The following is a 19,967-nucleotide window of genomic DNA, read 5'->3' on the forward strand; positions in this document are numbered from 1 at the left end:
CCGTACCCGAACCGCCCCGCTCTGATACGGCCAAGCGGTTGGTTTGCCGGGCGAGCGGACTGTTGCAGGGCACAGCGCAAGCGTCTGTCGCACCACATGTTGCACGCGACGCAACATTCGCGCACAGTGCAGCAAGGCGGGGACATAACAAAATCTATACTGAAGCACACTCGGGACAGTTAAACCAATGGACTAGTTTAATTTCAATGTAATTTAATTTTCTTTGGATGTACAAGCTGAAGCAATCTCAAAAACATATCATGAAGTTTATTGTATTTCTTACGTTATAAAACGTAGCAAGAGCCATGCTGCCTAATTATTCCTTCATAAAACAATTCATAAAACAAGGTAATGTTTTAGCTATTTGCCAACATGTAATATAGTCGAGTGTCATGAAATATAAACAATGAAACAGAAAATTACTATTTATGCAGGATTATTCTGTTTTATGTTTCAAATAAACAATAGAGACAACTCAAACTATTGTTTTTTTCCATTTATAATTAAAATGTTTAACATCTCATTCATTAAATCATAAAGAGTACAAATAAATTTTGAATTTGTTATACCAAAAAGAACAATAGCGTAAATTATAAGTTTATTGGCAAAAAATAAAACTAAAAGAACCCTAGAAGACTTTTAATAAATAAAATAAATCTCAGTTAGTTTCACACTCTACAGCCTTTAATAAGGCTTACGAAGACTTCCTAGCCCAAGTATACCATTTTTATGTTTTAATATGTTTTATTAAAATAATGATTTTTATTATAATTCTTTTTATTGTTTTATTAATTTGATTGACTATCCATTTTTTTCTATAAATGTATGCTATATTATACATAATATTAGCAATAGGGCCTTTTGGGCCGTTCCTGTATAAAAAAAACATAATATAAAAAAATATTAAAAAGAATATAACCAAAGTTGAAATAATGTGGCTCCCCATATGTTGTTTTTATTGAATTGAGATGACTTGTGCTATCCATGTATATTGCTACACATATATTACTGTATATATTGGGTGAATAAAGGAATAAAAGAAGCAAAAATATAATTAAATTTTTAATAACAGCAAAAACACTCTACTTTTGAGCAGCACTATTTTTATCCATTTCGCTTCTTCGACCAATCTCACAGTGAAGAGGCCGGCGCCGAAGACGTCTGATTTCTGTTGCACGACACGTACGCGCACGCATGGCGCAAAACGTGCCCACAATATTTCGCCTCATTCGCTTATCAAAAACGGAAAAACGGTCACCCCGAAGCGCGTCGGCGAAGAAGCGTGTGCGAGATCTTCTAGCCCGCCGGTCCGATAAGACGAAGCGCACATCGCTCCGTCCGGGCGCTGTGGTGTTGTTAATTAAATCTTCCCATCTACCCAGCTCGTAGCTAGATAAAGGAAAAATTGTGCACACAAAAAAGCAACGCAACGATGACAACAAAAATAAAGAACGCTTGCCCTCAAATTACCAGTCTAAAAGACAAATGCGTCGAAGTGTGGCAAAGTGAATGGTGGGGAAGGGCTGGGGAAGGGAAATGGTCTAGCCTCAGAATTGGTGTCACCGCTGAGATCGATCTGATCTGATTGCAAATTGCTCGTGACGAGCGATGGAACATCGTGATAGCAGCCATGATGCGCCCAACCCAAACTGGTACAAAGGTGATGGAATTGTGTCAAAGGGAAAAGTGCGACATAATTAAAACAATTGTAAATGCAACCACACAAGCAAATCGTGGTATGAATCAACATTGTAAGTAGCTCAATGGAGCTTTTGGTTGTTTGTTTTGGGGTGCAATTGTAATAGTAACAATCAACCATCTGCACGTAGCTCATCGGTACAGCTTCGCTGCGAAAAAGGGCAGCAATCAAAGGAAGAGTAATTTCCCCACCAGCTAATTAATTAGCCACCCTGCCAAGTGTCATTAGGCATGTACGCCGGTCCAATCAACAGTCCGACTCCCGTAATGACCACACATTCAATCCAGTAGCCGGCAATTTGCAACCATTTCGCTGTCTCGGAATGACAGCCTCATTGGCTAATTGAAAACGGAGAACGAGTCCTCCACCACATAAACAGGCAGGCAGGCAAGGGAGCAACAAATCTTGCACTTCACCGAAACGATCGTACGGAATCAATAATTATGAGGAAACGCAGAGCGAATCGCAACCGTGAGGATGAGTCCGAGCTCCAAAACAATCATCTTCCTTCATCCACTAACGAGGGTAACATACGTTTCCCGTTTGCCGTGTCGTTTCTGAAGCACTCGTCGCAGTTTATCTACGATTGGCGCCTTCTAAATGGCCCTCTCACCCTGTGCAGCAGTAGCAGATGCACAAACGAGTGTAACTCGTTTTAGGAAGGATAACACACAGACTCACACACACACACACACACACACACATACACAATTTACATCGGCAAATCGTTTCAATCAGCTGCTTATGCTCGTGCTTTGCTGCTCCCTGTCTTTCTCTCCTTTGCGGCACTTGCGATCTGATGAACTCTCGCACCGGACCGGGGCAAAAGACCGAAGCTGCATCCGGGCTAACGAGCTGCATGAAAAGCATCTCGCGCTTAATGGCACCCAAAACACCACACCCTGGGTGGCCCTGGGACGAACCTTTTGCAAACAATGGACGCTGCACGAGCGATGTGCTTACATGCCCCCCAAACCCAAACCCCCTAACTAACCTGCCTACCTGCTAGCATAATCGTCGACCCGGTCAGCAGATCATGCCGATAAACTCAATCCGGTTGGTGGTCGCAAGGGGCCATTTTTTCAACGATTTTTACGACCGTGTACAATACTGGTCGAGTAATTATTTGCCTCCGTATAAGGTAGAGGTGAAAATCGTGAGAGAGTGTGTCCATGCACTGGCCAACCTACCACCCCGTACCGTTGATCCGGGGGGCTAGTAGTAGCTGACAGGGATACCAGCGGAATGTCACCCGGAGTTACACCGATACAGCGATGCCGGTACACACTTAATGGCGAAATAAATCACACCCCAAGCCGAAGCCGAGACCCTACAGGCCCTTCCAGCACGCTTTGTCAATTTATCTTCCATTATCAGGCCTGCCGGAGAAAAATGGGAAGAAGGAAGAAACCCTTAAACTCATATCATCCCCGTGACACACACGGCCGGGGTGCGCGGTGCAATACCTTATGTGAGAGAGTTGTGTGTGTGTATATGAGAGAGAAAAAGAGAGAGAGAGCGAAGAGAAAAAAAATCACACAAGGAGCATGCATAAATTCACACGTTTGTAAAACGCAGGTAACAAATAGGCCACTGGCGCGGCACTTGCAACAAATCGATCCCGCGGCACCGGACACAGCTTGACGGAGTTGGTCGAGGTCCGTTTTGGCAGACATTCGTTGCCTGCGGCTAGTGGGGACACGCATTTGGCCCCGATCGTGTGGCGGAATGATAAATTCATGTCGTGAAACATAATAATAATCGTCGATTAATATTCATTTATGTTTTTTAATTTATTTACGATAATGGTGGCGTCGACTCGTACTCGGCCCGAACTGTTGCCTTCTCTTTTGCTACCCTTAGCTCTACGTACAGATAGCTCAAATTCAAAGTGTAAAAATAAAACAAAGAAACCCTATGTTTTACTTTAAAGCTGCTAAAAAGTTTAAACTCAACACACACACACACACACACACACAGTCTCCATGGAACTGGATGAAGTAATATCTCAAAGGCCTTTTCAGGGAGTGGAAGTTTTAAAATTATACGAAACGAACGAGCCGCTACCGAACGCCCGGGACTGGCAGGGGAATGATAAAGAGGGACAAGATTTATTGTGCTGCACTTTACACCACCGAAACTGCCGTGTGTCTTCAACAGGAAGCGGGAAGAAAAAAAGGAAAAGGTGAAAAAATGAGTGCTACAGGACAGCAGTTTTTTTGTTCGCTGTTTGTTGTGGGTTTTCTTTTTTATTTCTTAATTTTCAAAAGAACCTGCCCCAAGACGAAGCGTGTCTTTCGCGGGGTTTGGATGCTGCCCGTCGGCAAACAGAGGTTGGTTTGAAGGATAACGGACGACCCCGAAGCAGCACTGCACGCATTTGTCCCCAGCGGTGCCTATAAGCATGGCTGGAAGGTTGTTGGCGGGATTTTCCCGCGGCACAGCGATAAGGTCCGAACCTTGAGCGTAATGGAGGGGAAGTGGAGCTTTTTGACGTCGATTCTGGCTAATTGAGTGTAATCACCGTCAAGCCAAGGTGCCGGCCGTTTCGGTGTAGACGGCTTGTAAGCTTTGAACCAAGCGAGGGAAATACAATCTGTCAATTTGGTGTAGTGGGATAAGATTTTCGGGAAAGCGACTGGCACGGAGCAGTGTTTGCTCTGAAATTCGATTACCTTTTGATTGATGAAAATTGTATTTCTGCTTTAAAAAATCAGAACTGTAAATGCATTTTGTTTTAGCATTGCGTGATCTCCTTTTTAAGTAACGGTAAAGATTCACAGAAACTTGACTATTGTTTTCACTTTTGAAGAAGAAACTTTAAGCAAGCTCTATGCTTATCGATATGCGACCTATCTAAAGCTAGCCGTTATGTGTAACGCAGCTCAACGTTGTTTGGATAATGGACGTATGGACAGTGCCTGCCATAGGTAGGACTGACTATCCTGCTATCAGAAATCTATCAGTCACAGATAGCCAAGCTCATTAGTGGTGCAGGACAGACCTACACCGATCAAGGTGGTAACGATTAAGTAAAAGAAGAATAAGAAGAAGAAAACATTATGTATGAATTAAAATTGTTCTATCTAGTTATCCCCAAAGTTAAGCTTACTCTTCAAATAGTGGTATGATGGTTAGTAGTTCCATTGGCTCACATTAATATATATTCAAAACATTTTTTTACATGAAGTGAATGTATTCGATGCCGGTCTCGTACGACTTAACAATATGCCCGTCATGGGTTCAAGCCCCGAATGTAGCGCTCAAGCATGCCCCTCATACGTAGGACTGATTATCCTACTATGGGTAAATCAATAAGTCACTGATTGCTCATCCCACTAAAGGTACAAACAGGCCTTGACCGACAACGATTGTTGCACCAAAGAAGAATAATTTTATTCGATGCTCAGACAACTGTTGTCCATGTCCAAAATTCCAAAGAATACCTGTGTAACAATTCATTGGTTAATAACAGAATCAGTTTATTGTGTTTTGGATTAAAGAGTATATGTCTATGGAGGCAAATGAGATCTAAAACTCTCAAAATAAAGAATGTTGTGTTAATTTATATGTGTTTAATGCTTATTACATCTTTAATTGCAATATAACGTTTGCATTAAAAAATTGATTGATTGAAAATGATTTTTTTTTTCGACTGGGTGTATAAGAAAACTAAGGGAGGTTATTTCTTTCCGTGAATATCCTTTGAAAGGTTGTTATTTTAACTTACTTGCAATTTAAATCAACGACCTAGAAAGCTGCTTGTCGTCAGTTATTCGGAATTTTCATTATGTCCGACATGTTTTAAGATGCGTGTAGGCATGTTTTACGATCTACCTTCGATTTTTATCAATTCCTCTTCAGTTTTCGCAACAAAATTGTTCTATTGAAAATTGAAGTAGAGCTTTTGCATCATATTTAATCAAAAAATGTTGATGGGACAAAGGTGGGAGATGTTAAACCAGTTCGCGGACCAGGATGTAATATCGAAATTCCTCCGAAATTCACCTAAAATGATTGCATTGCATTTTGGCGTCATTGCTTGCCGCTGCGAAGCCTGTGGACGCGATTTCTGCTTCCTTATAGCGCGTGGCCACGGAGCTGACAAAATGTTGAAAAAAATTTCAACTTTGACAAAATTGCTTGTCAACTGCAAAAAGAGCTTTTCTCGTGGCCGCACCAAAAACATACACAAGAACGACAAAAAGCTCCAACATCTGAAAATCATCGATATTTTGTTTGAAAAGCACGAAAAGGTACATAAATCAATTAGAATCACGCATTTTAGCACTATTATCGTAGCAATGGGTCACAACTGCGCCAATGTTGTTTGTTTACGCTTTTTCGCGGACGTCAAATTTTGTCACTTTTTGTCAACTTATTTTCCTGGCTGCTCCAGGTTACAAAATTTTGAAAAAAGCTCAAAAAAGTGGCAAAAGCTCAAGTTTTGAAAAAATTGTCAGCATTTTGTCACTCTCATGGCCTTTCGCCTTTACATGGTTGTTTATGTTTCTCATGTACTATTGCACTGTTTGACGGATTGCATCGACCTTCCGGCAAAGTTAACACAGCGATGCAGCCGCTTGTCTCTTGGTCTTCATTTTCAGTTACCATTCGGAACCGGACCTTTTTTCGATGCTCTGATTGTTGTCTAATAGTGCCAATATGTTGTAGATGCCGGAACAGGCTTATACTACGTCTACAAACTGCCGCACGGAGTCCGTTTTAGATGCTACGGAGTACCGTTCTTTGATGACGCACGCTTCTAGACGAAGCTGCTTCACTTTTTTAGCCATCAAGGTTAGAGTTTGACTGGTATAGGTGTCAAATTTTGTCTGCTGACTCATAATGAATCATAAACTCTTGAATACTTTCATCGATAGTTAACGTTTCGTTAGTGCGAGTCTTCCCATGAAAAATTGACAATTTTTTCAAATTTTAAAATGTTAAAGTTATTATATCGGTTTTTGAGTATTCTTAACGCGATATGTCGTTGATGTTTTTTTTTGCATTAGGTATTGTGGACACTATTCTTGTTTTTAAATGGATACGTCATATTAATGGAGGAAAAATTACAAAAACAACCTCTTCAAATTGTATTAAAACCAGTCAACCAGCACATCAGTATGATTCACCGCCAATTATTACCTTCATGCTTCTTGAACTTGCATATTAATTCAAGAGATTTCATGAATACTTCATAATAATTTAAGTATCCCCTGTTAGTCTCATATAAAATGAAAATAAGCTGAAAGGTTCATATTCATCCTCCCTCTATAAATGCCATGAATTTAAGCCATATCCACCATAGAGCAAGAAAGCGAGAAAGAGAGAGAGAGAGCCACTACGAAGCGCAACAACAAGCAAAATATTCGAAACGATATCATTGGCAAAATGGTAACGTTATTACTTATAGCACGTTGTCGGACAAGATCCACTTTTCGGCTGCCTGTTCCATCCATAGTACGCGAGTAGTATTTTTGAGTGAGATTTACGACGTTCGCACCACATTTCCAGGAAACATTACATCGTAATCCGTTCCGAAATATCATTACTGGTGTAATCGCTCGAACGAAAAAATCAAAGCTCCTTAGCGCATTATCCAGCTTCGTCCGCAATCTCTCTCTCTCTCTCTTGTTGCCTGCCAGTGAAAACTTAACTTGTTGTTGTTGATTTATCGCAGCCAGCACAAGGACCTACCCACTCCCTCTACCCAGCTCCGCTGATAACGATCTAATAAACAACCAAACAAAAGCATCAAAGCACTGTGCGTCTCCATTGAAACGTGTCGAAAAGTCATGGCCTAAACTAGAGCGCCAATAGAGGGCAGCGCGGCAAACTTCTAACCGGTCCGTCGCGGTACGCTTCACATTTCATGCTCAATCGCTGAATTTGGCTGTTTTGTCAAAGACGGAAAAAGGCGGTCAATTTATACTCTGTGTCGCCTCAGGACCTGTTCCCGACGGGCTGTTCGCGGCCACCATTAACTTTGGTCCAAGTCAATAAGCACCGTTTAGCATGCTTCTCGCCTTCGCCTTAATCTGTAGTTTAAAGGCCAGCGACAAACAGATGCGCAAAACGGTGCTCTGCCCCTAGTGTAATCACATTTAACTTTGAGTTTTTTTAAGCTGAGTTCACTGCTCGATTAATAAAAAGTAGCTTCGTTTTGGAAACTCTTGTCGCTAGAGGGGAAAACTTTCTCAACTCTCGCAAGAATTGCAGCACGGTTCAGGAATTCGTCTTCGAAAGGTCGTAGACAAATGAACTATAATCACATTGTGCGTTATTAATGGCATTTGGGTTCGTTATTTTACAGCCACACACCGTGCTTCCTTTGACACATTCAACTAAACCCTCGTCGTCGCGGGACACCCTTGACTAATTTTTAGCGAAACCGTTCTCAGCCCAAATTCAGTCAGCCAGGTTCGTGATTTGTCAATCGCCATGTCTGCCGCAATTGTTCACCGCTTGACGCGTGGCAAGCGCGTGTCAAACCGTGCTCCGCACTGAACTGGCTTTTGCTAGTGGTGGTGGTGTGATAATTAGCGGAACTATCCACCGGCAAATCAGTGGCGCTTGACGCTGGGACGCTTTCGTCGAGGCGCTTGGAAGGCATGAGTTTTAGTTTTAACATCCCGCTAGGCAATGTTCAAGGCGCAGGAAGCTATAAGGCAGTGTACGTGAGCAGGAGTTTAAATTTCATTACGAACCAGCTCTTACGGGCACAACAGAGGGAGCAAATTTGAAACATAGCGAGCATACATACATTATGCTTGATTGCGCCTGTTTTGTATAAGATGTGTTTAATGCTTGATTGGGTGGGATGGTATGCTAATAGAATTAAAGGTAACCGCGACATATATTTTTCGAAAACGTTATTCACCATACCTGAATACAAATAGAAACAAAAAGTACATCTGATATATACTTGTCCAGGATTAAAAACTGTGATTGCACCTGCAAAAATGTCTAGGTCAGGAATCAAGATTGTGATGAATATTAAGAACAAGAAAATAGACAAAATAATGCTGTTTAGCTTTATCATACAAAATCACTCATAATTTTGTACAAAACTCACAATAGACATATCAAACTTATACATTTTACATACTTTTAAAACTATAAGATTTATTTTCCTAAATCTAAGAAGTAAAACGCCAAATAATGATCCAACTTTTAATAATGATTTTAGAGTAACTAAATCGAAAGGCACTAAAGTAATAATTTCATACAGTATTTTAATTTTTTTACGTAAATGTTTGGACGATTAGGCATTTTATGAGCGTACCTTATCAATAAGTTCTCCAATGGAGGAGCTTCCAATGAACGAAGTCGTCATATAATTCAAATAGCGGATGTTAGATGTTTGTAAATTTGAGTTTATAAAACTATTCTTCCTTATTGTTATACAGCTATTAGCTAGACCAGATAGCTAAAAGTAATTTTAAATCATTAATCCAATTCCTAGCATTTGTATCCAGAACAAAGCATAAACCTGAACGTGGTTCTAAGTTTACCCATTAGAGCACAAACAAGCGTTACTAAAACAAGCAACGAAAAACAGAACGATGCAAACTCCAAAATGAACTTAATTTACACTTTGGTTTGCATTTTTGCCACCATTATTGTGCTTTGCTTTGAGCTCCAGCCAAAACCCAAACAATCCTCCGGCGCAAGGGCGTCTGTCTGCTCGGATGTAGGACTGTTCGTCCGCACGCAACGATCGAGTCTAGTCGACCGATGCAACAGCACAACGGAGGAGCGAAATTTGCATAAATAACTCAAACACTATATATTTACATTCTTCGCACCGCTGGCAGCTGCTGCTGTGTGGCTCCCGGTACCTCGCACGCAGCAGCGCCCGTAACAAATTTATCAACAAACCATCTAGGATTGGCAGGGGAAAAAAGTTGATGCAACCATTATTGATAAAGTTGTTCGGTGCACTAGCAAACGATGCTAGGATTTGTGTTGTGTATTGTTGAAGCGTATTTAAAGATTATTTGACTTTTTTAAATAAAAATTATGATCTTCTTTCCAGTGGGTAGCAGGACTGCTGGCAAATTACCGCTCATAAAACGAACATTATCGACTCAATTAACGGACGGCGAATTTTCAATGAACTTTCACCCCGCCCAACTCCAAAAGACAACAGACAAACACGACTCTTCCGACGCCAATGACAGTCATCCTTCATCGTTACAAGTCTTAATTTCATTCGATATCTTATTCATCCGCCGAAACTGAACAGCTTGGACGCTTTCAACACAAAGAAGCATTAAAAAAAAAGCGCAACCAGAGACAAACTAAAACGACAAGCAGCGCGACAACCGCCAACTACCGGACCCGGGCCAAGGGGAGTAATTATTTTCCATAACAACTTCCAAATTTATCCAGTACGGGTACGGAATGAACAAAAAAAAGCAACAGACGACCACATGATTGAGAAATCTCACGAGATCGAAACAGACGGCTGAACACAACTCGGTGAGCCCCGGCACAAACGGCACAAAGCCGTGGAGAAACGAGAAAATTAAAGAGAAGCACAGCGTAAGGATTCCCTTTTTTGTCTTGCCGAACTTGACGGTGCCGCGAGGTGCTCCAAGCAGTACGGCGTTAAACAAGACACGAATTCCTTTTTTCGTGGGTATGTTCACTTCGCTACGCTTTGTCATCGTGAAGCCACACTGGACCGTCTTCTTCGCCGACGTCAATGTAATCGATTAAATTTTATTACAAAACCCACGATTCTCCGAACCAACTGAAACTGCCGCAGCTTGCCAGAGTCGTGCCCGTGATTATCGCATCTCCAGCAGTGCATGGTGCTGCGGAACACGTGTCACTTAAGACGGAAAACGGGCTTACTGGCTCTGCCCTGCCCGGTAGATAACGAGCGCCATGCCCGGACCGGGGCCGGATCCCTCGAGTTTCTCGATCGTAAACAATTTCATGATAATTAAACTTTAATGGTTTATTTGATTTTCGCACGAACTCCGAACACCGTTCGAAAAGGCGTACTGTCCGTCCCTCACCGAATGATGCATTCCCACTCTCGCTATCGACTTTATCGGAAAAATGTCGTAAAAATTGCGTTTCAATTGCGCTTGCTGCTTCGATGAGGAGATGTTTGTGACCTTCAGCTCGGCAAAGTTTAAAGGCACAAACTTGTAACATCTTCATTCGTTCAAACTCCTCCGATCAAAACACAGAACCTTCTCAGATCTGCTTTACATACACCTTTCAGCGCATGATATACAGTGCGTGTTGGTTTGGTAGGATGGCATTTAGGGTGGTTGCATTTTTATTACTTTCAACGTGTGTCCGAAACCAAACAGAAAAAAGATACCCAAAACCCTTCCGAAATCCGAATCCTCTTTGTTTGGTTCGTTTTGAGGCGAGAAGTTGATTACTTTCTGCCACGCTCCAAGGAGAAATGGGTAATAAAATCGATAATCTCCGGTTTACCGTGCGGCCGTCTCTCTTACCTCTGTCAGCTTTTTCTTTTAGCCTTTGTACTTGGACGAGTGAAAGATATTTTTACGCTTCCCTAATGCGCCACTTGAGCGCTAATCCGCGTACCTTTGCGTACTCGTGCCGTGCGATAAAATCATTTTTGCATGAAGAATTTTGAATCTCACCCGTCGGATTTTTTTGTTATGTCCCGATCCTCCCCTTTTGGGGAAGCGAACAAACAGAAGGTTCCCATCGCAAGTGATTGATTTATATCGAATCGGTGAGGAAAACCACACGCGCGAAATCTCACTTTTTGTGTATGCATGTAGGCGAAACGGAAGCAACAAAGAACGATCAAGGAAGATCAATCCACTTCAAGGTTCCTCATCTGGTACACACCGAGTCAAGTACTTGCACGGGTCCATAACTTTGAAGCGCGCGTAGCGGGGCTGGTTGTTTTGTTTTGTGGGTAGGTCGTAGTAAGGTGGCGCGGTGTGAGAATTCGCAGCAAGGCTGTGTGTATCCAGCTTGATGCTACAATGTCGCCATACGAGTGACGCATATTACAAGAAGTTCCCTTTGCGTTCGCGGTGTTGATCGATGAGATGTGATATACAAGAAAAAACCATCAATAATCTCGGGTTGAATTTACACGTAAACTGTGATTATACTTTTGTTTGGGCGGGTCTTTATGGTACAAAGAGCATCAAGAAGTTGTAAACTTCTTTCTTGCATTTTTCTTTAACCTAATGTATGGGAGGTACGACGAGGCGCACATAAGGGCGTGTTGATGGATGATTAATGTTATTTTACCTTCAAAATCAATTGAATGTGTAGTGCACAACACGGTAAATGGAAATGATGTAATGTAAAAATCAAAATAAATAATGGGAAGTAATTTATCATTCATTCTGCAAAAAAATCGAGGAAAGTGAAATGTATTACAAATTTATAAAAGCAGCTAAATTAATAAAAAAGAGAAAAGCAAAATTCAGAACTTTGAAAATGTAATGTCTCAACCAATGATCAGTAATGCTTTACTTAAACTGAAACCATCTTTAGTTTCCTGGAAGGCGATATCAATTGATTTGGATATCACGCGTGGTCTTCAACAGCGGTAAGCCTTGAATTCCAGTATGTGACTATAAAAGTAATAGGTCTGTCGTTCACTCTCGTCTTCTGACAATCGTTTTATAGATTGTATCTGTGAGCCAAGATAAGCTACACTATTTCCACGGAAATACCACCATTATCGCCATTGATGTTCTCTTTTTCCACATGTCGTACGGTGGATTTGTCATATGTCGTACCTGTCATTTCGTATCCCATATTTGCTGAACTACTGGATTCTTACGCTTATTGATTTCTTTGATGTAATGTGTTTTACAAACGACTTACACTAGTATTGTTGTTTCAAGTATCATCATCATCATCAATGACAGACAGTTTGGTTTAACCCATTTCAAATACCTTCCTTATCAATTAGGACAATAGTAGGACATTTCAATGAATACACTTATTTGAAGCTTAACTACAAATAATAGTTAATGAGTTTACTACAATACATAGAAAATTATTAAGTGTCAGTAATCTTTTTCATAGAACGATCAAAGTGAAGAATAATTTTTTAAAAGTTTGAACATAATTACATTGTACTCAGCTTGTGATTTATTCATGCAAAGACGAAAAAACTATGTAATTTTAAATTCGCATTCGCTGTCAATCACAATTAACTATGGCATGTGATACTAAATTGTTTGTGAAAAGAATCTTCACCTTATTACACATAAAATTTAAAAATAAGCCTCAATCGCAATCGAATTTTTCAGCTGGCAGGCGAAAAAAACTAAGAGAAATAATTTCTTTCCATAAACATCCTTTGAAAGGTTAATTGAGCTTTCTTGCAAAAACCATGGGAGCTGCCTTTGGTCAGTTAGCTGGAATTTTCGCCGTGGCGGACGAAGACCTGCGTGCAGGCATGTTTTGAAGATCTACCTCGATTTTTAACAATTCCTCTTCAGTTTCGCGACAAAATTGTTGGAATAGAGCTTTTGTATCGTATTGGTCTAGGAAATTTCAATGGGACGCAGCTGGAGGATCACGTACGAGGGAGTCATATCGAAATTCAGTCGCTTGAAATGGTCGTATTGAATTTTGACATCATTGCTTGTCGCTGCGAAGCTTGTGGACTCGATTTCTGCTTCCTGATATGTTTGCTTATGTTTCCCAGGTACTATTTCACTGTTTGGCGGGTTGCATCGACCTTCCGGCCAAGCTAACCACTTGTCGCTCGGTCTTCATTTTCAGCTTCAATTGGAACCTGAAGTCGCTCAGGGTTGTCGACGATTCGGTACCGGGTTTCGGATTTCGCTTCTTTCAGTGCTTTGATTGCCGTATAATAGTGCCAAGATATTCTAGTGGCAAAATAGTGGCTAATACGACATCCTCAAACTGACCCATGGGATCCGTTTTAGACGCTATGGGATGCAGTGTTTCGATCGCGCAAATAAAGTTGTTTCACGTTTTTGGCCATCACGTTTAGAGTTCAACTGATAGTGGAGGCAAATTTTGTCCAGGAACTTATTGGCTATTAATATTAATAATGCAAAGTTTGTAAAACCAAATTAAAGTTAACTCATAAAAAGTAAAAATAAAATGTATTTTTTTTTAATGTAAGCGTTAAGCTCCTACAAGGATTGTTTAGGTAGCGATATAATAAAATTATTTTAATTTAGAACATTTTTATTATTACACAATTATAGGGCCAGAATTTGACCACTCAGGCTACAGACAGACTACAGACTGTCGATCACTGCATCAAATGAATCGTATTTTCTAGACCCGTTTCGATCCGTCCCGAACTCAACAACATCTGAACCATATTAAATCGACTGTTATAATGTAATATAAAACAATTAAAAATCTTCTTTCCGGCATTGCTTTTTCATGCCACGAGCGATCCAATACCCCGCGCAATCTTAATTGTGCGTAATGAGAAAATTACCCACCGACAGCAAGCTGACATTTAACCGTTGACGAGTGTAATTTTTTGGGTAATGGTTATGGCCGTTTGGCACGCTCCGACCATTCTCACATCATTTCTCGGCAAAGGATCACGGCGATCACGAGGACTCTCTTGGAAAGAGTGGAAGAAGCACTCCATGTACGAAGGAACGGACCTTCGGAACTAGCTTTCGAAAACCAACCGTTGCAGTTTGTGGTATCAATTAACAGTAGCTATAACAAATCACTACGATATCACAATGTTACGGTAAAGTGTTAGAGCTCACTCTTATTTCACATTCTTTCCCACTTCAAATATAAATAAACAACATAGCTAATAGAATGTTAAGGAACATTTGCACAGCGCATCTTTAAATATGACCCCATTTCTTATTACTAAACCCGTTCCGTTCCGCTTCATCGCGCTACGTAGTAAACATCCACCTAATGATTCACCGTCCAGACAAGACCAAACATTCATCTTCTTGCATGTGCCGGTGTGCATCGTTTACGTTTATGACTAATAACGACCTCCTCGCTGGCGCGTAGCAGGAGAAAAATAAGAAAAAAGTGACGAAAAACGAACGACCATGAAGTCCAAATGTAATGAGATAAAAATATGTCTGATGGAGTGAAACCTATGAGAATGGATGATGGGAAAGCGGAGGCCACCACCACCAGAAGTACATCATAAATATAAGCCTTGGTTGCTGCATCCATTTAGGTTCATTCTTTTCATATCTTATTTTTATTGAAAACTGAGTCCTGCTCCTGGCCAGCATGGTTCGTGCAACGGGGAAGGCTCAGCCGAAGGTTCTGATAATGCCTGCCGGATGCTGTTAACGCCTACCCGCGAGCCAAGATGCACGCAGAGGCTATTCTCTTCGGCTGCTTGGGATAGCGTGATTCGGGTTTTATTTATTCGTCGCTGGTCGGTTTGGCCGGTTCAATTTCAATGGTTTTCTGACGATGCATTATCATTAACATTAACAGAGGGAACCATAATTACACACACACACACACACAAAGCCACGATCATCAGTGAAAGAAAGGTAGGTAGGGCCAGAAGGTCATTCCGGCATTGTCAGCATGCGTGTCAAGAAAGCACCAAACTGCGGGCAATCACGTTGACTTAAAGTTCATTTATTTGTCCAGTTTGTATGTGTGTACGTTTTTTCTTTTTTTTCTTTTGTAATTGGTATTGTCGCTTTCTTATCTCTCTACACTTAATGCTTTTTTTACAATATTTTCCAAATAAAACATCACCATTAACGCGAAACATTAATGCCCTCCAGCTCCTCGCCCCGTCCACTTGTCTTTCTCTCGTCCCGTGCTCGTTTGGTATTCCGTTTCGTCACCTTTGCAATTACCACCTCACCACTGATCCCCGCATCACTTTCTTCCCCGCCCCTGGAAAGATGGAGACAGTTTCCGGAGCAGTTCCATCTTTTCACCCCCTCCCCACCAGCTGAGACACATTCCCGGGTGTAAGTTCCCGCCCGGTAACAACGTCGCAAATGCGATAAATGCACCGAACAATGCCAAACAAAACCGTGTGCGGTAAAGTCAAGAGGCGTCACAACAACATCAAAACCCGCAAATGACAAACATAATATTTGCGAAAAATTATTTCACACCACCATTAACGCAGCCGAAGGGTGGCGATCCTCCCCCTTTGCCCTTCTATTTGTACAACCAGTTCTCGAGTGCATTTTGGAGTACGGAAGAAGAATCTCGGGACTGACAACAGACGGAGCTTTGGAGGTGACGTCTCCGGGGGGAGAGGCTGTGCGTGTTCCATTCCTAAAGTGCTAAGTATAATATATCGTCGACGCTCTCCAGATGCCAGAAAGCGCGATCTTCGCGATCCTCGATCGACGAATTATGATAGTTGAAGGTGTTTTTTTCGGGCTATAGCGAAAAAAAACATTAGCGAGAAGCTAATTGCATCACATGTCTGCATGGATGACGCTTCGCGATATCACACCCCCAAAACCTCGTGATGATGATTCAACTTCCACTGACCTAACTGTTGCCCTTATATATACAGACTATTGATTCCCTGTCAACCCTCCACACCTGAATGCTATAACCGTAGCTTGGTGGAGTAGGTCGACTGGACCGTCTTCTTAAACACATCCGTCAGCTCCGATATTTCCTCCTGCGTCATGGCACTGCGCTTACGTCTCATGTACAGTTCGTTGTAGTTCAGCTCCATATCGCTCAGGTCGTCATCCTCGGACTCGGACTCCTCCGCCGAACAGCTGCCGATCGATTCCGAACCATCATCACTTTCACTGATCAAGCGCAGTTGGCCGCAGGTTTCCTCTGCCTGCCGTATTAGCGAGTCCGGGCTACCGTACTCTTCGGTTCCATCCGATCTCGATCCACTACTGTTGCACCGTGACTTGTTCGCATACGGATCGACACGATGCGTCAGGACGAAGTGACAGTACAGGTCGTCCTGGTGGCGAAACGTTTCGTTGCAGTATCCACACCCGAACTTGATCGTATGATAGTGCTTCAGGCGGTTGTGCGTCATCAGGATCTCGAACGTGGAATAGCGCTGACCGCACAGATCACACACAAACTATATGGAGCACGGGAGAGGAAATAGACGACGGAACACACCAAAAACTGATCAAAATCTTTGTGCTACTTCGAAACACGGCTGGCGGTGGAAGTGTTCCGTATCCTTCAATGCACTCGATACTTACTTGCGTTTCAGACATGTTTTGTTTTGCACAGGAATTGTTGTTTTATCGATCGTTTACGATATCAAGTTTTCACTATTAAAAACACTTTCAGACACACGTTCGAACTGTCAGATAGACCACTGCTTTGTAACTAAACTTTGCTGAGCCCGGCCGGTAGATATCAGTGCTCTCTATATCATACTCAGCGTAGTGTAGGGTGTGTGTCTGTATGTGTGGAAATCAAGCTACCGATAACTGGGGGAACAATTAGCAACCACCTGCTAATATACTATCATTTCGGAACATAATGGCTGGTGGGAGTGTGTATTTTTAGCATTTCTGTTGTGAAGCCTCTCCGCAGTGACGTACCAGCGAGTTGAATGATTCAATTGGCCGAGCACAAAAGGTCGGTAAATCGATCAAAAGGGTCAATATTATTGACGCGGGCTGGTCCAGTTCCGAGATGTTACCGCGTGGTGGGCGGGAACGCTTGCCGTACGTTGTTACTAATGAAGGACACCGGGTCGATTCGTCGTCATATGACTTGATGATTAGAGCGATAGAAAATAGATCATCACAGCTAGCTGTTTGCTAATGCAATTGTTTGGGACGTCTGTAACCAAGCGGGAAGGGTAGACTAGAGATTCCAGAATGTTTGCATCGTAATCTAGGCCATCTGTAAATATTTTGGTCTACGTTCAAACATTTCCCGCAACAAGTTCATTCAAGGGTATCTCCAAAATATTTGTTTAGCAGCCCTTCGTACTGGTACTTGTTATTTTGATTTTATTACACCACGTGTGAATCTTTTTATTACGTTTTTGAACCCTGCCACGATTAACGGTCTGAGCAGAATTTCAAACCACATGTGAATCTTTTTATTACGTTTTTGAACCCTGCCAAGATTAACGGTCTGAGCAGAATTTCAAATCGAACCATTATACCACTTTATATCTCACACATAGATGGCGCTGCACAACAACCGAACGCACATGACAGTTCTCACCAGAGTGACCAGAAATACCGATTTATCTGTATTCCTACCGATTTTTTATATGCCTACCATCATTAAACGGCTTTGAAGGAAATCAGAAGGCATTTAAGGCCTTAGTCGCCTTAGAAGGCGAATAAAGATTTCAACCGAAACTTTCACGGCTGTAACGGGTTCTCTTTGAAATTTTTCAACATTTCGATTCAACGAGAACAGATAGCTTCCCAAGTGCCACAAATCCACTAAACGACCACTAAACGGCTTCTAAACGACTCAAGTTCTCTACCTAAACGGAATATAGAAAGACTTCGTTTAGCAGACGGCAAACGACTCATGCATTCTAAAAATAGCGAAAAAGCTGGTGGTGCTCTCTGTTGGTGGGATACCCCAACCAGTTGAGCTTCATCGCTTGGAGGAGAGCTTTCTCATTTCCTCTGTACTGTTGTATGGTTTCGCATTGAAGTTATGCATCGCTAGAACTAGAACGGCGATACGATTGTTTAAATACTAAACTCCAACGGAAACCACCAGCACTGAAGCAAGTGAGATTTGAGTAATGGTCGTTGGTGTTGATACCCACGTATCTGACCACACGACCATTCGTCTAGATTTTTGCTCAGAAAGTTAGAAGGCTATATAGATCATGATAAGATGAAACTTGTCGAAACACATTGCAAGAAAAGGATAGCAATATAATGATGAGTTGTAATACGCCATCTATTGATCAAACCAATGAAGCTGTGGAGCTTTCATTTTTTTTTCTATGGATATTCAATTTTTCAGTCGTTTAAGCTTAATCTGTGGCGCTTGGGTTACTATTGTAACTGCCAAATAGAGCAGTGACAACGCTTTTGGTTCCGAACCGAGAAAGCGTGTTTTCAAATCCTGATTTTTATAATCTGTTTTCTATGTTTTTTTTAATTATTTTTCTTGCTAAAATTAATATAAATAAAATTTATGTGAAGCAAAATTTCAATAGTACCTTTAAAAACACATAATATTTACACTATGTTCACCCTTCATTATCAGGATGGGAGAAATATGTATCTCATTTCTCCTTTTATTAGAGTTATCGAAATGAGTTTGATATAATAACACCTTTCAACGGGTTGGTCTTTAACAACCGAATAATGCAGACCATCTTTAATAAAGTGAAATAGCTCAGAGCTTAACGCAAGAGAACATAACACGTAAATCGTGCTATCGAATCTCACGCTCATATCTGGTAACACTACAACAGTGCAGTGCTGAAGACGCTTGAAAGAATTTGTTTTGATAGTTGCAATTTCAAATTTCAAATTAAAAGCGAAATTTTTCATTGACATAATTCAAAGGCATTTAATTACTGCTAAATGCACTGCTGATCGCCTTCAATTCGCCGGCGATTACAAGGCGATTAGAAGGCATTTAACGGAAATTTACGGGTAGGGAACCACCCTAAAACAACCGATTTTCCATTTATCCTACCGAAAATCACAGATATATGATTTTTCAGTCGTTTAAGCTTAATCTGTGGCGCTTGGGATGCTGTTTCAAGGATTGCTAACCTCATTTGTTACTTATCGCGCTGATGCACGTTTGTTTGCCTGGAACTTTTTAGTTTTATCCGTTAAAATTTAATGTTCATAATAAGTAGAAAATGTCAGTTGCGTGGATTCCGAGAATTGCTCGTCAAAGAAAATCACTTAAATTTGAATTTTAATCTCGCTGTCGGCGGTTAAAGCTTACTCGACAGACAAAGAGAATGAAATTTTCAGGCGAGGGGTAAGTAGAAACACACGGTGGGAGTCCGGCCCAAGATCGGATCCGAAGTCTGTTGTTTTGGGCTAAAAATTAAAAATGGCGGATGGAGCACTACCACAGAAAGAATGCGCTCTATTGCATGCCTTTAAAATGCACGAGGCGCTCTCACTGAAAAGAACGCTCGCTCGCGCTGTTTCATTGTATTTTCATCATGCCCCTTCCTTTCCGTTTCTTTCGGCTAGCGCTGCGCTGAATTGGTACCCCACTTGATTCCAGCGAGTTTCGCTGCGCTGGACTGAAACCCCCTCCCGCTCGTTTCTTTCTTAGCGCGCTGTGCACTTCCCTTTACACGGACTTGGTGCACCCGAATCAAAAGAAAAAC

General features: G+C 41.5%; 1 protein-coding gene across 2 annotated transcripts; it reads right to left on the bottom strand.

The window, feature by feature from the left end:
* Window positions 1-15,277: 15,277 nt before the first annotated feature.
* On the bottom strand, window positions 15,278-17,063 carry LOC120903895 (centrosome-associated zinc finger protein CP190-like). 2 transcript variants are annotated; one of them, XM_040313561.1, is made up of 2 exons: window positions 16,873-17,063; window positions 15,278-16,745 (listed from the first exon to the last, which is right to left on the bottom strand). In XM_040313561.1, the coding sequence occupies exons 1-2, from the start codon at window positions 16,885-16,887 to the stop codon at window positions 16,242-16,244; spliced, it is 519 nt and encodes a 172-aa protein (XP_040169495.1). In that variant the 5' UTR covers window positions 16,888-17,063; the 3' UTR covers window positions 15,278-16,241. The 2 variants fall into 2 exon arrangements, with proteins under 2 accessions (XP_040169495.1, XP_040169496.1); XM_040313562.1 differs by having other exon boundaries at window positions 15,278-16,792; window positions 16,873-17,061.
* Window positions 17,064-19,967: the final 2,904 nt, after the last annotated feature.

This window comes from Anopheles arabiensis, chromosome 3 (assembly GCF_016920715.1).
Source record: "Anopheles arabiensis isolate DONGOLA chromosome 3, AaraD3, whole genome shotgun sequence".
NCBI classification, from domain to species: Eukaryota; Metazoa; Arthropoda; class Insecta; order Diptera; family Culicidae; genus Anopheles; species Anopheles arabiensis.